Source organism: Coregonus clupeaformis, chromosome 25 (genome assembly GCF_020615455.1).
Source record: "Coregonus clupeaformis isolate EN_2021a chromosome 25, ASM2061545v1, whole genome shotgun sequence".
Classification (NCBI taxonomy): Eukaryota; Metazoa; Chordata; class Actinopteri; order Salmoniformes; family Salmonidae; genus Coregonus; species Coregonus clupeaformis.
Window position 1 is genome coordinate 8,551,258 of NC_059216.1, and position 20,627 is coordinate 8,571,884.

The 20,627-nt window shown below is 43.1% G+C and overlaps 1 protein-coding gene across 6 annotated transcripts in view; it reads left to right on the top strand.

Moving 5' to 3' along the window:
* LOC121539271 (apoptosis-resistant E3 ubiquitin protein ligase 1) overlaps positions 1-20,202 on the top strand; it is a 35,670-nt gene extending 15,468 nt beyond the window's left edge. For 5 of the 6 annotated variants that reach the window (XM_041847637.1, XM_041847634.1, XM_041847639.1 and 2 more), the window contains 19 exons: positions 5,002-5,222; positions 7,850-7,921; positions 10,930-11,156; positions 12,195-12,432; positions 13,391-13,560; positions 13,682-13,862; positions 14,117-14,370; positions 14,486-14,563; positions 14,679-14,820; positions 14,931-15,052; positions 15,177-15,252; positions 15,358-15,467; positions 15,592-15,771; positions 16,038-16,160; positions 16,357-16,486; positions 16,609-16,667; positions 16,806-16,895; positions 17,027-17,202; positions 19,124-20,202. In XM_041847637.1, coding sequence (XP_041703571.1) covers positions 5,002-5,222; positions 7,850-7,921; positions 10,930-11,156; positions 12,195-12,432; positions 13,391-13,560; positions 13,682-13,862; positions 14,117-14,370; positions 14,486-14,563; positions 14,679-14,820; positions 14,931-15,052; positions 15,177-15,252; positions 15,358-15,467; positions 15,592-15,771; positions 16,038-16,160; positions 16,357-16,486; positions 16,609-16,667; positions 16,806-16,895; positions 17,027-17,202; positions 19,124-19,226 — 2,752 coding nt within the window. In that variant the 3' untranslated portion in view covers positions 19,227-20,202. The remainder of the gene's footprint in view (positions 1-5,001; positions 5,223-7,849; positions 7,922-10,929; positions 11,157-12,194; positions 12,433-13,390; positions 13,561-13,681; positions 13,863-14,116; positions 14,371-14,485; positions 14,564-14,678; positions 14,821-14,930; positions 15,053-15,176; positions 15,253-15,357; positions 15,468-15,591; positions 15,772-16,037; positions 16,161-16,356; positions 16,487-16,608; positions 16,668-16,805; positions 16,896-17,026; positions 17,203-19,123) is intronic. The other variant, XM_041847640.1, reaches the window with a different exon arrangement.
* Positions 20,203-20,627: the final 425 nt, after the last annotated feature.

Consider the following 20,627-nt stretch of genomic DNA (forward strand, 5'->3'; position numbering starts at 1 on the left):
GAGCCCACTCCCTTGTCTGAGAAGCAACCCCCCACATGAATGGTCTCAGGATGCTTTACTGTCGGCATGACACAGGACTGATGGTAGCGCTCACCTTGTCTTCTCCGGACAAGGTGTTTTCCGGATGCCCCAAACAATCGGAAAGGGGATTCATTAGAGAAAATGACTTTACCCCAGTCCTCAGCAGTCCAATCCCTGTACCTTTTGCAGAATATCAGTCTGTCCCTGATGTTTTTCCTGGAGAAAAGTGGCTTCTTTGCTGCCCTTCTTGACACCAGGCCATCCTCCAAAAGTCTTCGCCTCACTGTGCGTGCAGATGCACTCGCACCTGCCTGCTGCCATTCCTGAGCAAGCTCTGCACTGGTGGTGCCCCGATCCCGCAGCTGAATCAACTTTAGGAGACGTCCTGGCGCTTGCTGGACTTTCTTGGGCGCCCTGAAGCCTTCTTCACAACAATTGAACCTCTCTCCTTGAAGTTCTTGATGATCCGATAAATGGTTGATTTAGGTGCAATCTTACTAGCAGCAATATCCTTGCCTGTGAAGCCCTTTTTGTGCAAAGCAATGATGACGGCACGTGTTTCCTTGCAGGTAACCATGGTTAACAGAGGAAGAACAATGATTTCAAGCACCACCCTCCTTTTAAAGCTTCCAGTCTGTTATTCTAACTCAACAGCCTTGTCCTCATCAACACTCTCACCTGTGTTAACGAGAGAATCACTGACATGATGGCAGCTGGTCCTTTTGCGGCAGGGCTGAAATGCAGTGGGAATGTTTTTTTGGGATTAAGTTCATTTTCATGGCAAAGAGGGATTTAGCAATTAATTGCAATTCATCTGATCATTCTTCATGACATTCTGGAGTATATGCAAATTGCCATCATCAAAACTGAGGCAGCAGACTTTGTGAAAATTAGTATTTGTGTCATTCTCTAAACTTTTGACCACGACTGTACATATGAGATGAGTAAAACAATATGTAAACATTATTAAAGTGACTAGTGTTCCATTATTAAAGTGGCCAGTGATTCTGTGTATATAGGGCAGCAGCCTCTAAGGTGCAGGGTTGAGTAACCGGGTGGTAGCCGGCTAGTGATGGCTATTTAGCAGTCTGATGGCCTTGAGATAGAAGCTGTTTTTTAGTCTCTCGGTCCCAGCTTTGATGCACCTGTACTGACCTCGCCTTCTGGATGATAGCGGGGTGAACAGGCCCTAGCTCGGGTGGTTGATGTCCTTGATGATCTTTTTGGCCTTCCTGTGACATCCGGTGCTGTAGGTGTCCTGGAGGGCAGGCAGTGTGCCCTCGGTGATGCACCACCATCTGGAGAGCCCTGCGGTTGCCGTACCAGGCGGTGATACAGCCCGACAGGATGAGCAATTCCACTGCTACGCAGACGACACACAGGTGTACATTAAAACGAATCTGCTCTGTCAACCTTGTCCAACTGTCTGAAAGAGGTTAAATCTTGGATGCAGAACTTCCTTCAACTCAACAGCAGCAAGACAGAGGCAATGCTGATAGGCACCCCCCAGCAGATCACCAACTCCTGCAGCATCCACCCTGCTATAGACGGCCACATCGTTCCCTTCTCAGTCATCACCAACCTGGGTGTGAAATTCAACCCTGCTCTCTCCTTCAATGCCCACATTAGTCTGTAAAATGTCATTCTTTCAGCTGAAGAACATCTCCCGCCTAAGACCCTCTCTCACCACTTCTGACGCAGAAATTCTTATCCATGCATTAGTTTTCTCCAGAATTGATTATGGGAATGCAGTACTTGGGGGCCTGCCTGCGAACTCCATTCATCGGCTGGGTGTAGCCTAGAGGTTAAGAGGTTGGGCCCGTAACCGAAAGGTTGCTGGGTCGAATCCCCGAGTTGACTAGGTGAAATCTGCCGATGTGCCCTTGAGCAAGGCACTTAACCCTAAATGACAAAAAAATACTATAAAAAATAAATAAATTACAGCTCATTCAAAACAGTGCTGCAAGGATTTTGACACAAACAAAAAAGTCTGCCCACATCACCCCCATCCTTGCTGACCTCCATTGGCTACCTGTCCCTCAAATAATTGACTTTAAAATTCTCCTCCTGGTCTACAAAGCCCTAAAAGGCATCGGACCTGCCTACCTGTCAGACCTTCTCTCCCCCTATGAATCTTCACGCAACCTACGGTCAAGCTACGCCGAACAATTTCATGCACCCAGGACCTGGCTCTGTTGGGGGACTGTGCCTTTTCCTCTCACGCACCACACCTTAGGAACTTCCTTCCTGACAATCTCAGGGCTGTTCAGACTGTTGGCTGGCCTATCATTCCACCTAGTCTTTGATTGTTGCTTTTATGTTATGGTTATATACAGTACAAATCAAAAGTTTGGACACCTACTCATTCAAGGGTTTTTCTTAATTTTTACAATTTTCTACATTGTAGAATAATAGGGAAGACATCATGTAGTAACCAAAAAAGTGTTAAACAAATCAAAATATATTTTGGATTTTAGATTCTTCAAAGGAGCCACCCTTTGCCTTGATGACAGCTTTGCACACTCTTGGCATTCTCTCAACCAGATTCATGAGGAATGCTTTTCTAACAGTCTTGAAGGAGTTCCCACATATGCTGAGCACTTGTTGGCTGCTTTTCCTTCACTCTGCAGTCCAACTCATCCCAAACCATCTCAATTGGGTTGAGATCGGGTGCTTGTGTAGGCCAGGTCATCTGATGCAGCACTCCATCACTCTCCTTCTTGGTCAAATAGCCCTTACACAGCCTGGAGGTGTGTTTTGGGTCATTGTCCTGTTGAAAAACAAATGATAGTCCCACTAAGCGCAAACCAGATGGGATGGCGTATCGCTGCAGAATGCTGTGGTAGCCATGCTGGTTAAGTGTGCCTTGAATTCTAAATAAATCACAGACAGTGTCAACAGCAAAGCAACCCCACACCATCACACCTCCTCCATGCTTCACAGTGGGAACCACACATGCAGAGATCATCCGTTCACCTACTAGGTGTCTCACAAAGGCACGGCGGTTGGAACCAAAAATCTCAAATTTGGACTCCAGACCAAAGGACACATTTCCATCGGTCTAATGTCCATTACTCGTGTTTCTTGGCCCAAGCAAGTCTCTTCTTCTTATTGGTGTACTTTAGTAGTGGTTTCTTTGCAACAATTTGACCATGAAGGCCTGATTCACGCAGTCTCCTCTGAACAGTTGATGTTGAGGTGTGTCTGTTACTTGAACTGTATGAAGCATTTATTTGGGCTGCAATTTCTGAGGCTGGTAACTCTAATGAACTTATCCTCTGCAGCAGAGGTAACTCTGGGTCTTCCTTTCCTGTGACAGTCCTCATGAGAGCCAGTTTCATCATAGTGCTTGATGGTTTTTGCGACTGCACTTGAAGAAACTTTCAAAGTTCTTGACATTTTCCGGATTGACTTACCTTCATTTCTTAAAGTAATGATGGACTGTCGTTTCTCTTTGCTTATTTGTGCTGTTCTTGCCATAATATGGACTTGGTCTTTTACCAAATAGGGCTATCTTCTGTATACCCCCCTACCTTGTCACAACACAACTGATTGGCTCAAATTATCTTTTAACAATGCACACCTGTTAATTGAAATGCATTCCAGGTGACTACCTCATGAAGCTGGTTGAGAGAATGCCAAGAGTGTGCAAAGCTGTCATCAAGGCAAAGAGTGGCTACTTTGAAGAATCTCAAATATAACATTTATTTTGATTTGTTGAACACTTGGTTACTACATGATTCCAGATGTGTTATTTCATAGTTTTGATGTCTTCACTATTGTTCTACAATGTAGAAAATCGTAAAAATAAAGAAAAACCCTTGAATGAGTAGGTGTGTCCAAACTTTGGACTGGTACTGTATACTGAACAAAAATGTAAACGCAACATGTAAAGTATTGGTCCAATGTTTCATGAGCTGAAATAAAAGATCCCAGAAATGTTCCATACGCACAAAAAGCTTGTTTTTCTCAAATGTTGTGCACAAATTTGTTTACATCCGTGTTAGTGAGAATTTCTCCTTTGCCAAGATAATCCAGCCACCTGACAGGTGTGGCATATCAAGAAGCTGATTAAACAGCGTTATCATTACACAGGTGCACCTTGTGCTGGGGACAATGAAAGGCCACTCTAAAATGTGCAGTTTTGTCACACAACACAATGTAGAATGTAATGTTCATTTCTCTACCATAAGCCGCCTCCAACGTCGTTTTAAAGAATTTGGCAGTACGTACAACCGGCCTCACAACCGCAGACCACGTGTAACCACGCCAGCCCAGGACCTCCACATCCGTCTTCTTCACCTGTGGGATCATCTGAGACCAGCCACCCGGACAGCTGAAGAAACTGAGGAGTATTTCTGTCTGTAATAAAGCCCTTTTGTGGGGAAAAACTCATTCTGATTGGCAGTCCTGGCTGTGGGTGGGCCTGGCTCCCAAGTGCGCCTCTGCCCAGTCATGTGAAATCCATAGATTAGATTCTAATGAATTTATTTCAATTGACTGATTTCCTCATATGAACTGTAACTCACTGAAATCGTTGAAATTGTTCCATGTTGCATTCATATTTTTGTTTAGTATATATTTATTTTGTTTTTTAAAACCTATTTTTCTATTTAAATTGTTATTTTCTGCACTTTGAGATTATTTTTGGATAATGAAAAGCACTTTAGAAATGTAATAAATCATTATTGTTATTTACCAAATCAGTGGCAGGGTAAATGTAACCTAGTAGATCATGTTAAGGTAACTGTGGTACAGTGCAGAACAGGGTGATAGACCAATATTTGCTTTGCGTGCATGATAAAGTACACAGTATTTAAAGAAATAACAGACCAAAGCCCAGTTTAAAGTCAGGTTCTTCATGTTCAATCGTTCTGTGTGTTATCCTGTGTGAGACTGTGGCCATGCTAGCGGTGAATGAATACAATTGACCGTTTTTTTCTCTCTGTTTGACCATATTGCGCTGTGGTCCAAATGAAGACTGAAGACCTTGGGTTGTATGACTCTGGATGATCTAGCCCAGTTTGACAGCCAGTTGCAGCTCTCTCTTGCTGCGTGGGGATACTACTACGAAGACTACATCAAGCTGTCCACGGGCGTCAAGGTTCTCCAGGCCTCTAGGGGGAGCCGCGACCAGGACTACGAGATCCAACTGGTGCACAGTCTTGCTGAAAGGCGCCTGAATGAGAAGTGGTCTATCGGTGAGTGCAAGGCATCTGCCATGGATTAAGAGTGATTTCAGTCACTGGCTGTAGAAGATATTGATGCACTACAAGTAGGGCTGTGACTGGCGGCCATTGCGAGTGTACCCATAGGAGCAAAGCAGGAAGTAAAAGCACGAAGTAAAAGCAGGAAGTGTACCCTTCAATATGTGCTACACATTTACATGTTTAGTCATTTAGCAGACACTCTTAAGTTAACATAATTTGAATGAACAGTCTATATTACCATGGAAATTAGTGCATCACAATATCAGGTACCCATAACATCTCCAGTGCATTTGCCAAAGTTAGTTCCAAGCCCGTTATATTCATTATATTTCTATGTGTGTTGCTGCTGCATTAAAGACTCATTTGTTGCTTATTTCAGCAAGGAGCAACAACGTGTCATCAACTTTGTTAATATTGATGGGGGGGGAATTGGTACCGTTACATATCGGGATATTATTTTTGACAATATATTGTAACGTCGTCGAGACACAATATCGCAATATAATGTTTGTGCTAGTTGGCTGCACCTGCACCAACACTCCAGTATTTTTCCTTCATAGCTTGTTCCCAATCTTTTTAAATAAGCAGCAAATTTGTTTTCAGCACTTTTATTTCCATGACTGATCAAAACTAGTTTTCTCATGGCTCTCTCTTGTCCCTCTGCAACAGACATATGGTGAGCAATATGTTTGGATCATCGATTCGCAATTAAATTCACAATATCGAATCGCAATACATATAGAATTGTAATAATCACAATAAATATCATATCGGCACCTAAGTATCGTGATAATATCATATCGTGAGGTCCCTGGCAATTCCCAGCCCTAGTTGTTGAGTCCATATTACCGCAGAAACGGACTCAACAGCACCATTGCTTGTCAGTCCTGTCTTCAGTCAGCTGTTCGTTGTGACAGTTATTTTATTTTCATGGCGGTCTTCATCCATAACCATCGGTTACACGGTTATATGGTCATTATGCCAGCCCTAATTTCATGTACCTAGTGTTTCACTTTTTTTTATCAAGCAATAGCCACACAGATGAGCAACAGTAGGTCATGCTTTGTAAAGGAGAAGTTGACTGTTACTACAGGGTCATGTTAAGACAGTTAGTGCAACCACATAATGTGAAAGAAGGTGGTCTAGGCCTAGGTTGTTACATTACAATTCTCATGTACCTTTTCCTTACCCTATCCTAATTTACATACTGTAGCACACACTGATTCTTATTGGCTTATACACTCCCAATGAGCAAATAGCTATGCTTCCTATGATAGGCTATTCTTGGCATCAGAGAAGATACCTAAGTCCTATTTCTGGAAAAGCTTGATTTGCCTTTGTTGTGTGATGCATCGGTGAATACACACGGTGTCCACACACTGCTGTGCTTGGCTAGTGCAGGACAACATGGACCAATTAGACTTTCGGATTAATGTCCAGAATGCAGAGTCCAACATTGGTATGTGTTCTAGTTTTAAAGGTTTATTATCTACAGGTATAACAGAAAGCAAAAGTGAAATATTTGTCAATCCTCCAAGTTGGTCTGCAAGTATGCCTGTGAGAATGAAGGGCGTAGGCAGTGCTCTAAATTAAAACCATTCATTTGTAGCACTGGTGGAGCACAACATAAAATCTAGGAGCACCAGAAAATAATATATATTTTTGAATTGATTGAGATCTAGCATATTGGGTGTATATGAATTCTTGCTCCTTTTGAAGCACATGTAATATTTAACCCTGTAAAGACATTTGTTTATTATAAAAAGCTACAATGTTGATAAAAAAGCTGTTCATTGAAATTAGTCATTTGTGTAATATTAGGTTTCTACATTGTGCAAAAGCACTACCTATTGAAATGCATTACATTGAAAATTCTACAATTTTTTAAAGATTTAAAAAATCTACCAGCCACTCAGAATTCTTACCAGCCAGTACATGTATTGACCCTAATAACACCAAAAGCCAAAAAAAATACTTTTGGATTGGGTTTTATTGTGCCACAAGCATCTGTATAGGCTTGTAGCTTCATACTTTGAATTATTAAAGAGTTCATTCTGGCACTTCAATTAAGTGATTTGTAGAGAATATGGGATTTGAATTCCACAGCAATGGTTAAACCACATCAGGAGACCACTTTTGAGGTCTAGGGAAGAAAATAAAAACTAAAGCGAGGTGTTTCTGTACTGCATGCTCAATAGCAAAGTTTGCTCATCATGATATCATATCATTCTGCCAGTTAAGCCTGCTTCCATTTAATTCGAGAAATACAAATCGCTGATGCATTCTGTAATATTCTTTACATTTAGACTTTGGATTGAATGAATCTGCGCTCACCTTTTTCTCTAGGGCACTCAGAAACAACTGCACAGTGAAGCCTATCATTACAACCGTCATTATCTGGGTGATTTATTTTTTTATTTTATTTTTCTGGTCGCACTGGTGCTCCCAAAATAAAATGTCAGGTCGCACAGCAAAATATCAAGGAGCATATGCGACCAAAATAGTCGCACTTTAGAGACCTGGGCTTAGGGCACATCAGCTTTGTGTGAAATGTCTGTCAAAAGTCCTGTGCTGTGAAAGTCAAGTAAAGTATGATGTCTGTCTTTTTTCTCTTTCAGCGGGAGCTTTTATATTTGGCTGTACTGTGGCACTGTGCTTTCTGATAAGGGACCTCATGTTTTACGTGATTGGTGAGTGAGTTCCACTGACAGTAGCTGTTTGAAGTAGGGGATGGACGCCTGTCAGCCAGGCCTGGGGCCTAAACTAACCTGTCATTAAAATTATCAGGAGGTACTTGTTGAAAATACTAGTACATATTTGAACTAGTGATACTGTTTGTGTGTCCCAAGACTTCCAGGCTTTACCCATACAATTACTGCTTCTCCACAGCTCATTCAAGGAAATAGACCTTAAAGGGATAGTTCACCCAAATTACAAAATTGGTTTCCTTACCCTGTAAGCAGTCTATGGAGAAGGTATCACGCCAATCCATGCTTTGGGTTAGTTTCCCTGGCACTGTTTCCACATGCTAAAGTTTTGGCATTTGTGGCACAAATCCCATTCAAGTCATGGGACCGATATTCACTTTTTTTGCGCATCATGTTCAAAGCATCTATAAGTAACTGTTTGAGCTTCACAATCAATGTTAGATACTTTTGGATGAAAGTGAACGATCCCTTTAAAGCATTCGTTGAAGTAATTTATCCACATTTGCATTGCAAATGGTCTCTCCACTAATAAGATCAGAGCATGAGACATTAGATCTTCTGAAATGGATCCGTGGCTTTCCCACGCAACCCGATATGCATACATTTATTTTCCTGAAACGAAGACCTGTTCCGAATGGACCTGAGGACAGTCAGACCTGTTCCGAAAAAGACTATGGAAAACAGACTTGTGCTGGTTCTGATCCGAGAGACCCGTTCAGATATGAGAGTAGAAAGAAACCTCCAACTCGGCGCTGCCAGCGCCATTAATAAACAAGTGATATTGGCCAAATCATCCACCATTACGTGTCCTTAAAAACTGCCAATAACCAAATACAAAAAAACTAAATGTGTTGTGTTTCGATGTTCAAAACTTTATAGTCTATTGGTTTTATTGGTTTTTACTTTCCTAAAACAATAATTGTCTACCGCACAGTTTAGCTGTCTGAGATTTGAGCGCTAAATGCATCAGGGCGTTGCATGCATATAGGCCTACAGGCTTAGGTGTCCACTGTATGATATTCATATACAAAAATTAAATATTAAGGGAGACACGCTTAGGCCTAGCCCTAGAGAGACCGATAGAAAGATAGGGTTTTGCCGGCGCCATGTTCCGAACATCGACATGGATTTCTTTATACTTGTCTGATAGGCTACTACTGCTATACAGATATAGGCATACAGGAGGCTAATTTGTTAATTTTCGATCCGAATATGTTTTTGAAAGATAAGCATTATGTTGTTAGCACAGGAGACTGCTGAGAGGAGGACGGCTCATAATGATGGCTGGAATGGAGTAAATGGAATGGTATCAAACACCTGGAAATCATGTGTTTGATGTATTTGATACCATTCCACCCTATTCCGTTCCAGCCATTACCACGAGCCCGTCCTCCCCAATGAAGGTGCCACCATCCTCCTGTCATTGTTAGATTGTAGGAGTAACTCTGGTAGGCCTAAAACATTCTTCCTCACCTCAAGTTCAACTGTGGGAGTCAGTTGGAGTACGCACTGCCGTCACAGGCCTGCAGTAGCTAAGCCTAATAATAGCCATACCATACCTTCACAAAAGTTGCTTAACTTAATTAGGGTAATATCAAAAGTAAGTCAAGTCATTGTTTATAGGGAAAATATGAACAGGTTATTATATTGCTGCATTCAATTAAGTTTTGCATTTTGCCCTCTTTGGTTTTTCCTTTCCTTTTCATTTATTTATTTTATATTTTATTTAACCTTTATTTAACTAGGCAAGTCAGTTAAGAACAAATTCTTATTTACAATGATGGCCTACACCGGCCAAACCCGGACAATGCTGCCCTATGGGACTCTCAATCACGGCCGGTTGTGATACAGCCTGGAATCAAACCAGGGGGTCTGTAGTGACACCTCAAGCACTGAGATACAGTGCCTTAGACCGCTGTGCCACTCGGGAGCCCATGGTTTGTGTGCGAGTAGCATAGTAGGCCTTACGGGAATACCGGTAATTCTGTTATATTGCGACAAACAATATTACAGCTGGAACTTAATTTGGCCACCGAAAATGGCTCAACAGAATGAAACGTTCAAAAAAGTTTTGAACAGGCTTATATTGCAGCTATTACCAACAAAGGCGATTGCCTACCGCAGGCCTACTTAACAAATTACAGCAATAGGCTAATGCTATTTATTTTACAACAGGCCTACTTTTAACCTTAAACTAAATACGGATCACAAAATTAAAAAGACAGAACTTAATTTAGCCAACGAAAATGTCTCAACAAAATGAAACAAAACACTTTTTGCATAGGCTATGTAGAGAACTGGTTTAGATTATGAAATAGGCCTACAATAATAATACAAATTATTTACATTAATAATAATGACTAAACAATTGATAATAAATACACAAATAAATAAATTAAAGGTAGACAATTGCATCAAACCTGACTAGTGAGTTGCACACATTCCATTTGGCCACTCCAACGTTCTTCTCATTCCCCTTGTCGGCTTCTTTTTACTATACTCTTTCTCCTCTAACTTTCGTTTTACTTCAATGAAAAATAGCTTCATCTTCACAATCAACAGTAACCTAGGCCAAGGCTCCTTTTACTCTCTCTCTCTCTCTCTCCTCAGCAGGTGAGGTGAGCAGCTGGAACCAGTTTCAGTCGGACGTAACTATACGTTTTATTGAGCTGCAATTGGCTGACACAGATAACAAGCTCGCTAATTTCTCATCACACAAACAGTAAATTAACAGAGGACAGGTCCAATCGGGTCCAGTCGGTAAATCAATTTGAATTGCACATACCCGAGACCCGTGCCAATTATATCAGACTCAACCCAGATCCGAGACAAAAGTCAGAATTTAGGACCTGGACCCGCTCGTCAGATCACAGAATTTCGGGTCTGTTGGTCCCGTGAAGACCTCTATGAGCCATCCTCAGTATGCTGTGCATTTAATCACATTTGGTGAGTTCAAACAAGGTGTCTGACTGAATGTCTCCCCCTGGCAGGTGGAATTACTGTTTCCATCATAGCGTTTGGCTTTACCATCAAGTTCCTATGTGAGCTTGCTGCGCGGGTGGTTAGCTTCCTACAGAATGATGACCCTGGGAGGAGGGGCGACCGCAGCATCTACGACTATGTACGGGGGAACTACCTGGACCCGCGCTCCTGCAAGGTGTCCTGGGATTGGAAGGATCCACAGGAAGTGGGCCAGACTATGAGCTTCCGTGTTCAGGTAAGATCCTTTCCTACCTAACTGCTTGAAATCAAACATCTAGGCTACTTCACAGTCATTTCTGGATTTTAAGAGTTAAGTTTCTGTATGAAACTATGATTAGAGCACAACCACCCACCTCAAATATTAAAGGTCCAATGCAGACGTTTTTATCTCAATATCAAATCATTTCTGGGTAACAATGAAGTACCTTACTGTGATTGTTTTAAATTAAAATGGTTAAAAAAAAGAGAAAAAAAAATGCTTCTTAGCAAAGAGCAATTTCTCAAGCAAGAAATTTGCTAGGACTGTCTGAGTGGTCTGAGTGGGGAGGGGGAAACTGAAAACAAGCTGTTATTGGCAGAGAGGTTTGGAGAGGGGTTAAAGTTCTCCCTCACATTTTGGGACTATGTCAACAATGGACTTATGAAACAAATACCAAAATATAGTTTTGGGGTGGAGTTTTCCTTTAAGTTTCAGTCATGCGATATGTTTACTTCTTTGTGAAACTCCAAGGGGGGGTTAGAACTCTCTTTTCTTATGTGTCTATTAACTAATTGGCAAAAACTCCATCCCACCAAAACAATTTCAGGCGGTCTTTTCAAACAGCTCTTACACTAAAAGGACATTATCATAATTTTCACAATTTCACAGTATTATTCCAACCTTATAGTGTAGAAAATATATTTAAAACACAGGAAAATCACGTTTTTGATTGCACTGGGCCTTTAAAGAGAATGTGTATGAGGGATACACTTTTTTTTGTTTCTGCGGATTTTAATCAGTAATTCTGTTATTTGTCTTGTCGGTTGGGTTTCTATTGGGGCCATAAAGCACACAATGAAGTTTCAAGTTTCAAAGTTTATTTGTCACGTGGACGGGACACAGCAGGTGTCAAATAGTACAGTGAAATGCTTACTTGCTAGCTTTTCTCCCAACAATGCAATATTCAATATCAAGGTGAGAATAGACTGTTGGCACGATGGTGTTCTGGCACAAATTGTGGTGCTAGAGATCCTGTCATGGTTTGTCATGGTTTGCTCTGACTTTCTACCCCAGCTCTTCTATAAGAACGGCCAGCCCTTCCCTGCCCACCGGCCTGTGGGGTTAAGGGTCAACATCAACCACATAGAGCTGGCCCTAGACATCCCCATCACCCAGGAGGTTCTGCAGGAGCCAGAGTCCAATGTGGTCAAAGTGGCCTTCACTGTCCGCAAGGCCGGACGCTATGAGGTAGCTGTCAAACTGGGAGGACTCAACGTGGCCTATAGCCCTTACTACAAGATATTCAAGCCAGGTAAGGTCATGACCTTTTGGACTGTGTAACTAACCCATCTCAGGACAGGACTGTGCTATATTTGTAAGATAAATGCGAAGCATGGGTGACATGAGGACGTTTAAGTAATTGATATTGATAATTGTGTTTTTGCTTATGATAAAGAACAGAACTTTGACGTTGCCTAGTAAGAATGAATAATGGCCACCCAGACCAGAAATGTTGATACCACTGAATTATAATGCTAATGTTACTTCCAATGTTCTTTCCATTGCTTGTCCTCATAACATGATAATAAGGCAATATCAATATTTTTTAAAATCGGATTGTTTATTACAATGTTTGGAATTATTTGTATTATGCTCTACAGCTGTAATGAATACTCAGGGAGAAAAAGGTGTAGATTCACGCGCAGAGCGCGGCAGTTGTTTATTACGCCTTCGCAGAAGGCAGGAATCGTGGTCACAGGCAGGCAATGGTCATACACAGGTAGGCAAACAGGCAGGTGAAACAAAACTAGGACTGAAGGCTAAAACTGGTTCTCACAAACGAGCTAGGAAAAGGCTTAGTAGCGTCAAAACGAACAATACCTCACAAGGCACAAACAGAAAGAACTGAACTAAATAAGGAGCTAATGAGACCAGGTGAGTAACAAACACAGGTGAAATTAATGAACAAAAATGAAAGACAGGGCTACGTTCAAGAACACAAAGAAACAGGGCTACGTACAAGAACACAAGGTGAACTAAGAAAACAAATACAGAACCTTACAACAGCTTTGCTCAATTAGCCTTGATAAGTGTTGAAAACGGTCCCTTAACATGGAAGCAACTTTAACCTTTGTGTAAATGAAGGAGAGCTGTTTTTCTCTGTTTTCTCAGGGCCATTGTATGTATTTTACTGGCAAATACTACATACTTTAATTTGAAACATCCCCTCAATGCTCATCTCTTCCCCACATGTTCTGTGTCCATTTCAGGGAGAGTGGACCCGTCCAAAACAAAGATAGCCTACCACTTCTCCACCCTGGTCTTAGTATATGGCCAGCAGCATACCCTGCAGATCGAGCCTCGGGACGAGTATGGCAACCCCACCAGTAACTCCACCTCACTAATAGACGAAGTCAACTACAGCATCCACGTCCACTCGGTAAGAACCCAACATCACGACACGACACAACACTCATACAACAGCATAAATTCATTTGCTTCCTGATTTTAGACTGTGAAAGTGGACAATGGGAATCCATTTTGTGTCTTCTTCCTCTCAGCTGGGCACGGTGGATGACGACAGTCTGGAGGAGTACTACAGTAAGTCAGTGTCGTCCAACAAGCAGCTGTGCCAGGTACTGCTGAAGATCACCCTGAGGAAGAAGGGCTGTTTCCGGGTATGCATCTCCTATACCGACCTGCCCCTCAGCAACGGGGAGTTTGACATCATTGTTCTCAGTGGTGAGTAAGGGTCCTATTTTAGGGTACGATTACACAAGCCCAGGTGAAGGAAGAGAGAGTGATAGGATAGTGGATCAAATGGTATTTCACCAACTTGCTACATGTATTTTCAGCCTATCATACTCAAAATGAGATACTCCACAATGTAATATATGTAGAGTCTAGACTTTCGTCTTGGTGTAGTAAAAGTTGTGGTTGTAGAGTTCTCATATCCCTCCTTTGTTTCAATTGCTACCCTTCCACCTCCCCCACAGAGAATGAGAAGAACTGTGTGGAGAAGAACGTGTCCACCACAGGGATCAGCATCTACTTTGAGGCGTACCTGTATGGCACAGGGAACTACAGTAACTACAGTAACTCCTCGTGGCAGCTCCCAGCCTCGGCTCTGATGGCCCCTCAGAGACGGCCCTCCATGGGGGACGAGGAGGACGAGCATGACTCCCCTGTAGAGGGCCAGCCGGAGAAGGTCAAGAAACCAAAAAAGGTCTACTGCTACATATCGCCAAAGGTGGGTGAAGAGGGGATAGAAAGGACGTTTTTGACTAGACATACCACATGCTCTACAGCTGGGTGTGTTGCAGACTTCTGTCATTGACTAGACAATTTACTTTTCTGCTACACAGCAACTGTCCGTGAAGGAGTTTTACCTGAAAATTATTCCATGGCGCCTTTTCACCTTTCGAGTTTGCCCAGGGACAAAGGTAGGACAAGCAGCCCTGCTGTGAAACACTGTGTGATGTCCACATAATACTGTCTGACCTTTAGCAGTAGGTTTAATGAGCTTGTGTGTTCACCGTCATCTTTCTGCCCCTCCAGTTCACATACTATGGCCCTGACCCCATTCACAAGTACTTGACTCTTGTGGTGGATGATGGGATCCAGCCGCCAGTGGAGCTGAGCTGTAAAGACAGAAACATCATGGCCGCCACCTTCATCCGTTTCCTGCACAAGAATATCGGTTGGTATCCCTCCTTTTACAATTCAGTAACCCTGGGGTGTACCTGGTTAAAATAATTTTTTGGCCTCTGTAGAAGCATTGAGATTGGATGGTTTGTATGCTGTTGACAGGTGGCTCGGAGACGTTCCAGGACAAGGTGAGCTTCTTCCAGAGGGAGCTCAGACACATCCACTCCAAGAGACCTCGCACCAAGACCTGCCTGAAGATCACACGCCACTGCATCCTGGACTCTGTGAGTGAACCCACCGTGCAACTATTCTCCGAGCCACAGTGAGATTAAGAATTGCTACTGCAGACTCGTATGGTGATAATGAGTGTTAAAATGACAACGTTTTAAAATGTCTGTCTCTCCTCAGTCTCTGAAATCCACCCGGAACTTCTCCGCGTCGGACTGGAGTAAGAACTTTGAGGTGGTGTTCCAGGATGAGGAAGGTAAGATCAACACTCAACATACAGCAGATGACAAGGCAGTCAACTGGTGTTGTGTGTGGGGAGGGCTGTTGAATGACTAAGTATGTGTGTTGCGTTGGTCCCTAGCTCTGGACTGGGGAGGGCCGCGAAGGGAGTGGTTTGAGCTCATCTGTAAGACCCTGTTTGATACCACCAATCAGCTGTTTACTCGCTTCAGTGATGACAACCAGGGCCTGGTAAGACCTCCCTACTCACCAGCACAACTAACACAATACGGCTAGGGCCAGTATTCAGTGACCTAGTGCTGGGGTTAGCCAGTAGGATATTGAGGGACTGTGTCTGTCCGTCGTATCTTCTCAGGTCCACCCCAACGCGGAGCGGCCGGTCCATCTGCGTCTGAAGATGTATGAGTTTGCGGGCCGCGTGGTGGGGAAGTGCCTGTACGAGTCAGCCCTGGGCGGGGCCTACAAGCAGCTGGTCCGCGCTCGCTTCACCCGCTCCTTCCTGGCCCAGCTCATCGGACTCAGGATGAACTACAAGGTACGCCCTCCGCCTCAGTCCCACATCCTCTGAGGACCTAGTGATGGAACTCTCTTCCAATGTTTACCTCGATGCTTCGGCTGGTTGGAAAGGCGATCTGTTTATTTCATAGCGTATGAGTTGTATATCGTGGTGTTTCTAGAACACATTAAGAGTTCACCCTGCCGCTTTAAGTGGTTAAGTCATCCTTATTGATTCGCCGAGATAGAATGACATGTTTATTTAAAATCCATTTTCCTGTGTTTGCATTTCATTTTCCACGGCAGTACTTTGAGACAGATGATCAGGAGTTCTACAAAACGAAAGTCTGCTTCATCCTAAACAATGATGTCAGTGAAATGGACCTGGTGTTTGCCGAGGAGAAGTACAAGTCAGGACAGCTGGAGAAGGTGACAAGGGAACCTTTCTGTTTGACATGACTTCCCTTATCCACCATGTCATCTCACAGAAAAAAGAAAGCACTAACTAAACAGAATAATGATTTCCTTGGCAGACTGCTTAGTACTCATAGAAAGGCAGTGTAGGGTCTGTATGTGGGTGCGTTGTCAGTCATGTCCTGAGCTCTGTTACTCTGTCACTCTGCAGGTGGTGGAGCTGATATCTGGAGGTGCTCAGATTGCTGTCAACAATGAGAACAAGATGCATTATCTGAACCTGCTGGCCCAGTACAGGCTCGCCAGTCAGGTGCGAGACGAGGTGGAGCACTTTCTCAAAGGTAGGGATAAAACACTGATATAGTATAGGGTCATTTCACATTCACCCCTGTGTCTAATCTGGAATCTCTATGAAGGGATAAGCAACCAAGCTTTTGGCAATTAACTGTTTTGTGAATTGCAGGTTTGAATGAACTTGTTCCAGAGAACCTCCTGGCCATATTTGATGAGAATGAGCTGGAGGTATGTTGAATAAAACTCACAACTGATTTAGTCGCTAATTACATCCCTTATCATACGTTCCAAGCTTACATCCCTTGTCATACGTTCTAAATCTTAGTCCTATGGCCCTGTAATGTCTAAATGTCTGTCTGTCCCCAGCTGTTGATGTGTGGTACGGGGGACATCAATGTCCAGGACTTCAAGGCCCATGCTGTGATCGTAGGAGGGTTGTGGCACTTCAGAGAGAAGGTGTGTGACATCACCTGGTCTGAGCCATAGTAGATGGTGAAAGATACTGCTTTGCTACAGTATTATATGGATGGAGATGTGTTAAATGTGTTAGTGTTGAGCCCTGTGCTGACTGTGTTGTGTTGTGCTAGGTGATGAAGTGGTTCTGGGCCGTGGTGTCTAGCTTCACCCAGGAGGAGTTGGCTCGTCTGCTGCAGTTCACCACAGGCTCCTCCCAGCTGCCCCCTGGGGGCTTCAACACCCTCTGCCCCTCATTCCAGATCATCGCTGCTCCCACACACAGCACCCTGCCCACTGCACACACCTGGTGAGTGGACGGGCATGCACGCACCCTCACAAACACACACACACACACTCAGACATGTACCGTGTGTGTGTGTGTGTGTATGTATATATATATATACACACATATATACCGTCAAGATGACGGTATATATATATATACACACAGTGGGGAGAACAAGAATTTGATACACTGCCGATTTTGCAGGTTTTCCTACTTACAAAGCATGTAGAGGTCTGTAATTTCTATCATAGGTACACTTCAACTGTGAGAGATGGAATCTAAAACAAAAATCCAGAAAATCACATTGTATGATTTTTAAGTAATTAATTTGCATTTTATTGCAAGACATAAGTATTTGATCACCTACCAACCAGTAAGAATTCCGGCTCTCACAGACCTGTTAGTTTTTCTTTAAGAAGCCCTCCTGTTCTCCACTCATTACCTGTATTAACTGCACCTGTTTGAACTCGTTACCTGTATAAAAGACACCTGTCCACACACTCAATCAAACAGACTCCAACCTCTCCACAATGGCCAAGACCAGAGAGCTGTGTAAGGACATCAGGGATACAATTGTAGACCTGCACAAGGCTGGGATGGGCTACAGGACAATAGGCAAGCAGCTTGGTGAGAAGGCAACAACTGTTGGCGCAATTTTTAGAAAATGGAAGAAGTTCAAGATGACGGTCAATCACCCTCGGTCTGGGGCTCCATGCAAGATCTCACCTCGTGGGGCATCAATGATCATGAGGAAGGTGAGGGATCAGCCCAGAACTACACGGCAGGACCTGGTCAATGACCTGAAGAGAGCTGGGACCACAGTCTCAAAGAAAACCATTAGTAACACACTACGCCGTCATGGATTAAAATCCTGCAGCGCACGCAAGGTCCCCCTGCTCAAGCCAGCGCATGTCCAGGCCCGTCTGAAGTTTGCCAATGACCATCTGGATGATCCAGAGGAGGAATGGGAGAAGGTCATGTGGTCTGATGAGACAAAAATATAGCTTTTTGGTCTAAACTCCACTTGCCGTGTTTGGAGGAAGAAGAAGGATGAGTACAACCCCAAGAACACCATCCTAACCGTGAAGCATGGAGGTCGAAACATCATTCTTTGGGGATGCTTTTCTGCAAAGGGGACAGGACGACTGCACCGTATTGAGGGGAGGATGGATGGGGCCATGTATCGCGAGATCTTGGCCAACAACCTCCTTCCCTCAGTAAGAGCATTGAAGATGGGTCGTGGCTGGGTCTTCCAGCATGACAAAGACCCGAAACACACAGCCAGGGCAACTAAGGAGTGGCTCCGTAAGAAGCATCTCAAGGTCCTGGAGTGGCCTAGCCAGTCTCCAGACCTGAACCCAATAGAAAATCTTTGGAGGGAGCTGAAAGTCCGTATTGCCCAGTGACAGCCCCGAAACCTGAAGGATCTGGAGAAGGTCTGTATGGAGGAGTGGGCCAAAATCCCTGCTGCAGTGTGTGCAAACCTGGTCAAGACCTACAGGAAACATATGATCTCTGTAATTGCAAACAAAGGTTTCTGTACCAAATATTAAAGTTCTGCTTTTCTGATGTATCAAATACTTATGTCATGCAATAAAATGCAAATTAATTACTTAAAAATCATACAATGTGATTTTCTGGATTTTTGTTTTAGATTCCGTCTCTCACAGTTGAAGTGTACCTATGATAAAAATTACAGACCTCTACATGCTTTGTAAGTAGGAAAACCTGCAAAATCGGCAGTGTATCAAATACTTGTTCTCCCCACTGTGTATATATATATATATATATACACATGCACTCTTACACATTCATATACATGTGCTGTACAGTCAGTTTCAGTTATTTACTTGAGTAATGCACAGACACACTACACATCTTGTAAATACACACATACACAACTGTCAAATGACTGACTATCTGTGAATTATTCTCTCTCTAGTTTTAACCAGCTGTGCCTCCCCACCTATGATTCCTATGAAGAGCTGCACAAGATGCTGAAGCTGGCCATCAGTGAGGGCAGTGAGGGCTTTGGCATGCTCTGAGTGGCCCTCTCCCTGGAGCTCACCCCCAGACCCCAGACTGCTTATACAGCAGGGGCGGTACCAACGACACCAGCGCCAACCAGGCCCCTGGTATGCCCGTTACCCTCTCATTCCGCTTTGGACAATGGACATCCCTCCTCGACTCACACGGACTACCCATGATCCTCTTTCAGTGGTAGAGAGCATTAAAGGAAGTCCACAGGATGTCCCAGAAGGCTCTGGGAAGTCCTCAGGTGTCTGCACTATGTGTATATACTGTACATCGTTTGCTTTTCTAATGAAGAAAATGACCTAGTGTTTAAAAAGGCTTGGTAGTTTTATTCTAGATGTTAGAGTTGCTTAATTGATATGTTTGAGACAGAATATAGAGCTAGTTAAAGAGCCTAATGAGCTTGGTGTTGTATTGGTTTTCTGATTTCTTTTTTGTGGAAAACATCGGAGGAACATTTAAATGCAAAAGCATCCTACACAAAGTGTGGAGAAGCTGCGCACCCCATAGCACTTTGGCCTTAACTGATCAGGGAAGGATGTGTGTGTATATAGTACGAAAAGTATGAAAATGTATGTACTCACTACTTTAAGTCGCTCTGCTAAATGATTAAAATGTCAAATGTATATACAGTATATATTATATCACTCTTTAATTTCAATATGTGTACATGTTAATAGGTTGTCATGTTATGGCAACAGTTCAGATATATTTTCAAACAGAAGGGACTTGATAGATCTTTGAGGTCACATGTTTTTGTTGGTGGGAGCTGATTCATTTATTTTTTGTTATTACCGTTTCACATCAACAATTGACTTCAATGTACAAATACATGGGTTTTCAAAGGAACAAACAAATTACTTCCCCATGTCAGTGTGTCTGTTTTAACTTATGGACTGATTTGTGTTGTTTTCACCCATACTGTTGATGACAATGTTATTTGTCTTGAGCCGTAATAGTTTTTGTTTTAAAACCTGCCTTATTCAAGCACTTTGCCTCTGACTTAATCTGGAGAACTGTGTAGTTAAAAGAAGCCTAGACTAGCAAAAGTATAACAACAGTGATATTACTATAATATTACGTTTGGTCGTTTTTGCAGTGGAAGTTTGAGATGTGAGTATCAATTGGATGTTAACATGTGAAGAGACCGGAACTCAAGGTTATCTTGATATCTGTCATGTCTTGTGCTCTTGACTGTTGGTTTTCATGCACTGCCTTGTATGGGTTTACCTCCGGATCTCCAATCTCATCTATGCATCCCCTGTGTGTGTGTGTGTGTGTGTGTCCCTGTCCATGATTGTGTGATCTCAGCTGCCTCCTCTCTAGCTACTACCCATAGTGTGCTGTCTCTGACTCCTACAACTCGGTAGATAAGCCACCTGAGTAAGGGATACTGAGACAGGATACACAAG